The following is a 6054-nucleotide window of genomic DNA, read 5'->3' as shown; positions in this document are numbered from 1 at the left end:
GTACGACTATACTGCATTCCAAAAAATCCTTAAATGTCACAAATTTGCGTTCCTTGTGAAGGGATTTGGGAAAGTATTTATCCTCTTATAAATGCTTGAAATTGTGCTATATAGACCCAAAATACAGATACAATTTACATTTTAGTCATTTAGCAGACAATCTTATCAAGTGCCTCTTACAGTAGTGAGTGCATAAATTTCCGTACTTTAGTACTTTAGATACAATCCACCCTATTCCCTACATAGTGCACTACTTTAGACTAGAGTCCTATGGGCTCTAGTCAAAAGTAGTGCACTATATATCGAATAGGTTGCCATTTGGAACTCAAATTCTCTTATAGGGGTGTATAACAATAGTGTTAAGCTGTTTACTCTCCTCATCTTTTAGTTCACCTGCACTGACACAGAGATGTGGAAACAAATGCCTGATCCTTCATATTGCATCCACCTATATCCTTTGTTTTTCAGTGCAGATGAAGGAAAAGACACAAGCAGAGGAAGCCACAATAGACTATTGAGATGCACCTTAAAACACAGTCTTTCAAAATATAGCCTACGCCCCACATGAGAGCAGTGGTGGGCATCAGAGTTTGAGAGGGATTTAGTTGTCTCATGAACAGTTAGAGTCCTGTTGTTGTCTTGTCTCTCTCTCTCTCTCTCTCTCTCTCTTTCTCTCTCATATGGATAACATCTCTACAGGAACACATGCTATTCCTGAGGCAGGATAAAAGTAACTATGCAGGCGTAAGTGGAAAGGCGACCAGGGTCTTGTGCGTTCCTCGTGGTTCTGCCCTTTGATAAAGAGAAGTGCCTCTGGTGGTGCTTAAACAGGCCAACAGGTCCGGCTTATCATCTCCTCGCATTGTTCTATTTTGTTTATCAGTCGGCTGATAAAAGGATATTTGTTTGCTTCATCGCTTTAAAGTCCTTGAATGGCAGCGCTCAAGACTGTTGTTTTGATCAGGAGTTCTCAGTGAGCAGTGGTGTACTGCTATACCCAAAGGTTTCTCCATTTTTAATCAAACAGATTTCCCAGACAACCTTAATGTGAGTCAGTCAGTCATATTTTGACGAGAGCAGCGTTGTACTGTCATTTTCCAAGCAACATGTCCTTTATGTGACGAGTGACTTCTTCCTTTCCGCACTCTCTACACATACTGTGTAATGCTCATAGATCAGAACATACCTCCTGCCTTTTACTAAAGGATCAGGATCATGCCCTTGGATTCTTACACAGTATCATTCTAAAGCCCCCCTCAGAGTAGAATTCACGTAACATGTTTTTCACATGCTCTCCCCAGACATTGCCCTTGCAATGGACAGTCACAGTTCTCCAGGTAACGGCTAGATGTCTGCAGCTACGTACCAAGGGACTAAAACAATGAGCCCTAAAAGTTTCTTTCTGTTGCAAGGTGAGCTCTCCTACAGCTGTCCTGATTCAGCGTTATAGAATCGGCAGCCCTTCGTAACATCATCAATTAGAATCTAAAATCAGTCAGAATGTTTACAGAATATTTGTGCTGTTTTTTATACCTCAAAGAGTTTAGAGAGGACTGAAAAGAAAGGACTGACCTTACAGGTCATCTCTTTAAGGCCTCTTTACTAAAGGAAGGTTGCCATTGTTGTCCTTACAGAGCATTCAGTCTAGAAGAAGGTGCCCTTGGTGTTCTTACAGAGGATTTTCTTGAAGGCCTTTCTGAAGTCCTGATTAAAGATGGTGTATATGACAGGGTTCAGACAGGAGTTGCAGTAGCCAATCCAGAAGAAGAACTTGAAGAGGGGATCAGGGAGGGAGCAGGTCTCAGGACAGATGGCCTGCAGCGAGTAGGAGAAGAAGAAAGGGAACCAACAGACAACAAACACTCCGATCACCACGGCCAGGACGAACGTGAAGCGCTTCTCTCGGTTCACCATGGCTTTACGACGTGCTGCTCCCGGAGTGCTCTCTGGCTTAGACCTCCTCCCTGCCACCAGCCGAGCCCCCTTAGAGGTGGCGATTATGTCCCTGTACTTCTGGATGGTGGCTGGAGAATGGATGCCGGCTGAACCAGCCATGCTAGGATTGTTGACTCCAGTCCTCCCTCCTTCCTCGTTCTCCATGTCACTGTCAGAGCTGTTTGAGCTGTCCATATTATTGTTATACTTCTTTCCCTTCTTCCCCTTCACCTTCTTCTCCCCATGTTTGGGTTTGGCCGGGGATGGTGGGGGGATGGTGGGGGAGGGAGACGGTGAGACCACGGAGGGTGAAGGATCCAGGTGGGAGGGAGGAGGGGAGGTGGTGGTTGGAGTTGGAGCTAGGGATAGAACCGGAGGATGGAGGAGGTTTTGGGTGGTGGGGATGTGAGGGGAGGGGGTCTCATTGGCAAGGTCGGGGGACGGTGATGGAGTAACAGCCAGTGTGGGGGGTCTGACGCTGGTGGTTTTGTGGGGCATAGCTGGGGTTTCCCCTCTGTCCTCCTTCCCGTTGGCTTGGATCCCCCGAGGGGTTTGACTTGGGGTGGCACAGCCCACCCCGTCTTTCCTGGGCTCGCCTGGCGGGTTCTGTGTGCGCTGCTTGGCGATCTGGTAGATCCTCATGTAGACCAGGATCATGATGAGACATGGGGCGAAGAAGGAGCCGACGGTGGAGTAGAGGATGTACCAGCGCTCGTCGTTCAGTTGGCACTGAGGACCCCTCTCACTCCCCTCTCCGCCGGGCTCGCTCTTATTTAGCGACAGAAGAGGAGGGAAGGAGATTATGGCCGAGATGAGCCACACCACCACAATGGAGGCTTTAATACGCATGGGTGTGCGCTGGCGAGAGTAGGTAACCCGGCTGATGGACAGGTAACGGTCCAATGAGATGGCGCACAGGTGAACTATAGAGGAAGTGCAGAACAGAACGTCCAGCGCCAGGTAGATCTCACACCACAGAGACTTGAAGTACCAGTATCCCAGCAGTTCATTGGCTAGGGAGAATGGGATGATGAGGGTCGCCACCAAAATGTCTGCAGCCGCTAGAGAAACTAAAAACAGGTTCTGTGGTCCTCGGAGTGCATGGCTGGTCAGGACAGCAATGATGACGAGGATGTTTCCCACGATTGTGAAGACCACCATGAGGGTGATGGCTGTAGCGAAGAGCGCCGTGGATTCGGGGGAGTAGGGGGCCAGTTGCAGGGAAGAGACGCTCTGATTGCAGGGAAGAGAAAAACCGCTGGTCGAACCATTAGTGTCGCCCAGCCCCACTGAACATGCACTATTCAAGGGTGAAGCCATGAGTAACACGATGGATGGACTTGATTAATGTGAGAATAAAATGTTGTTGTAATACAGATGCTGTTGGTAACGTTGTTTTATATTGAGAATGGCTGACATAAAATTATATCCTAAAAGTTTAGGAAAAAAACATTAGGCTATAACTAAAAGTATTAATGTTGTGTTATCGCTGTTCATTCCCTCTCCTCCTCCCAGTTTCATCCTCCAAGTTCGTTCTAAGCAGCCAAACGATAAACTATGCCCGTGGAGCGCGCCAGAATAAAGGAGAGCAATTATATTTGCTGTCTGAAAATAAATCCGTTCAAACAATTAAAAGTTGTCCAGTACATGAAACAGAATTGATCGTAATCTCACAGCTGCTTAATTGTTTGTATATTTTAAAGAAGCGGGAAGTTATGTCCAGGTGGCCACAGAAATATCCTTAAAATACAATTTCAGCCTATAATACAAGGCAACACAAGATAATGGGAACCAGTTACAAACTGGGCAGAGGAGCCGACTTCAGATGTTAGTGTGCTCAAGTCCCCGCTGTCTCTCAAATGGAGATGGACACAGCAGCCTACTGGGCACAGATATCAATTCAACGTCTATTCCACATTGGTTCATCATAATATCATTGAAATTACGCGCAAACAACGTTGATTCAACCAGTGTGTGCACAGCGGGATGGCTATCTGAGCAATGTTAAAGCTGACAGATGACTTAAAAAACAAATCGCCTATCATCATTCTAATAAATATCAAATGGTATGCAGTTGTTTTCAAGAAAACATTGGTTTGAACAGATTTAGCTAATAAAATGGTCAAGCCTTGACAGACTAACTCGCGCGTTACCAAAATAAGTCACTCACTTCATCTGCTTAATCCTGGACATTATTCAAGCAAAATGGATTCCTAAAATAATAAATTGTCTCTGAATGGCACTTATTAGTTTATGTTGTAACGTGAGCACGTCCTCAGTGTAACGATACACGTTTGGAATTCATGAAAACAAACCCGTGTCCAACATAACTCCAAGTTGCGCAGTTGCGCAGTCCAAATTACATATTGAGTTGTTGAGTTGTTGTTTCAGTTTCGTGGTGTTTAGCTGTTCCTCATCTCGGTTTGGGATGAATGTGTGGGTGCGTTGTGGGTATATCCAAGTGCAGATAATGCGCAGTCTTGCTTTGACTGGCTCTTAGACCCTAGTTCGGTCTCTCCATGTCCGAGTGTAACCGACAGAAGGCTAGGCTATCTCTTCACGCAGCGGTGCTCCTGAGTTCAGCGCCTCGCCGATTCTCTCCTCGAACTTATCGGTTGGTCTCGCAGCAACGCGCGCATCTCCAGGAGTGAGCGTGACCGTGAGCACCGGTCTAATAATGGAAGCGTCTCTCCTCTCATCTCTCTTTTCCAACCGGAGTGATGCCAATACGGGCGTCATGAGACCATGCCATCTCCCTCTCCCACTGGGCACACTGGTTGAGTCAATGTTGTTTCCACGTCATTTCAATGAAATTACGTTGAACCAACGTGCAAACGTTGAATTGACGTCTTTGCCAAGTGGTCTCTCTCTCTCTTTCGCTCCCTTTTCTCTCTACCCACTCCCTTTCTCTCTACCCACTAACACACTGTCAATCGGTACCCGTTATATATTTAATGGAAACCTCTGTAGTAAGTAGAACCGCGATGCTTTGGTAGGACGCATAGGTCTCCAGCTAAGAGATTAAAACACACTGAAGTAATGTATCTTTCTACAAACATTGTTGTCATCATCATCATTATAATCATCACCTTCCTCCTCCTGATCATCATTATTGTCACCCTGATTATAATTTAATTGTTGGTTCCATAGTGGCCTATTGGCTACTCAGAAAAATAAAACCCTATTGTATGCTACCATGCTATATGTTCGCATCCCTGACAGTGACATGGATCAATCATCCCTCACCCAACCCATTTCTCCACTCACACCTTCATTAAACTGACATACATACATACAGAGATGTGGATTATACAGGATCACACACACACGCATACAAACACACGACTTTACCCTCCCACAAGGACTGTAGTCTATTTAACTAAGATCAAGTGCCTTATGTTTTGATGTTCAATTAACAGCTACAAAGTGTAAAATATAACAAACCAGCACCCACACAGAGACATGGATTAAACAGTGGAAAGCATGTTCCCATTTATGATCTATAGTAGGAGTTGGTAGTCACACACAAGCACACACACGCACACACACACACACACACACACACACACACACACACACACACACACACACACACAGCATGCCTCATTTAGGGTGTCCACAGAGGGTGGGTGGGTGGTTGTCGTGAGGCCATTATGTTTATTTTCCATTTTGCATTGTCCACCCAATGTCAGATAGGTGTGAGAACATTGACCATAGAATTAGAATCTTAACTAACTCATTCTGATTCCATGATCCCAACCACTGATCCCAATAACTGCTTGCATTCTGTTGCATGCCAAGCGATCTAAACACAAGAGTGCTTATAGTAGGAGAGGGCTCTCCCATCAAGTGTACCTGGCAGTCATGAATGAACTAAGGTTAGTAAAACAGTGAAAGTGGATTCAGGAGGTTATTCTACACAATTTTCAGCTCACATACACACCTACAAACACACACACTCTAAATGCATCAGAAACAAACCTCTGTTTTCATGCTTCACTGAGCACTGTGTTAAACTGAGGAAATATTATTTTGGGATTTGTGCTTTTGTAATAAACATTAGACTTGAGTCAATCAAGTCGACTGCTTGTTTTCTTCTCTCCCAGGAAGTACCAATGG

At 45.3% G+C, this 6054-nt stretch overlaps 1 protein-coding gene across 1 annotated transcript; it reads right to left on the bottom strand.

Annotated features, from left to right (window-relative positions):
• Nucleotides 1–463: 463 nt before the first annotated feature.
• On the bottom strand, nucleotides 464–3410 carry LOC135539080 (alpha-2B adrenergic receptor-like). The gene has a single exon (XM_064964941.1). It carries the CDS (start codon nucleotides 3253–3255, stop codon nucleotides 1645–1647), a length of 1611 nt encoding a protein of 536 aa, XP_064821013.1. The 5' UTR covers nucleotides 3256–3410; the 3' UTR covers nucleotides 464–1644.
• Nucleotides 3411–6054: the final 2644 nt, after the last annotated feature.

The sequence above is a fragment of the Oncorhynchus masou genome, unplaced genomic scaffold, assembly GCF_036934945.1.
Source record: "Oncorhynchus masou masou isolate Uvic2021 unplaced genomic scaffold, UVic_Omas_1.1 unplaced_scaffold_14___fragment_6___debris, whole genome shotgun sequence".
Taxonomy (NCBI): domain Eukaryota; kingdom Metazoa; phylum Chordata; class Actinopteri; order Salmoniformes; family Salmonidae; genus Oncorhynchus; species Oncorhynchus masou.
Note: the sequence above shows the minus strand (reverse complement) of the source record. Positions and strands in the feature narration are given on the sequence as shown.

Bases quoted from the DNA above. Each gene is read 5' to 3' on its own strand.
- LOC135539080 (XM_064964941.1), bottom strand. From the start codon at position 3,255: ATGGCTTCACCCTTGAATAGTGCATGTTCAGTGGGGCTGGGCGACACT.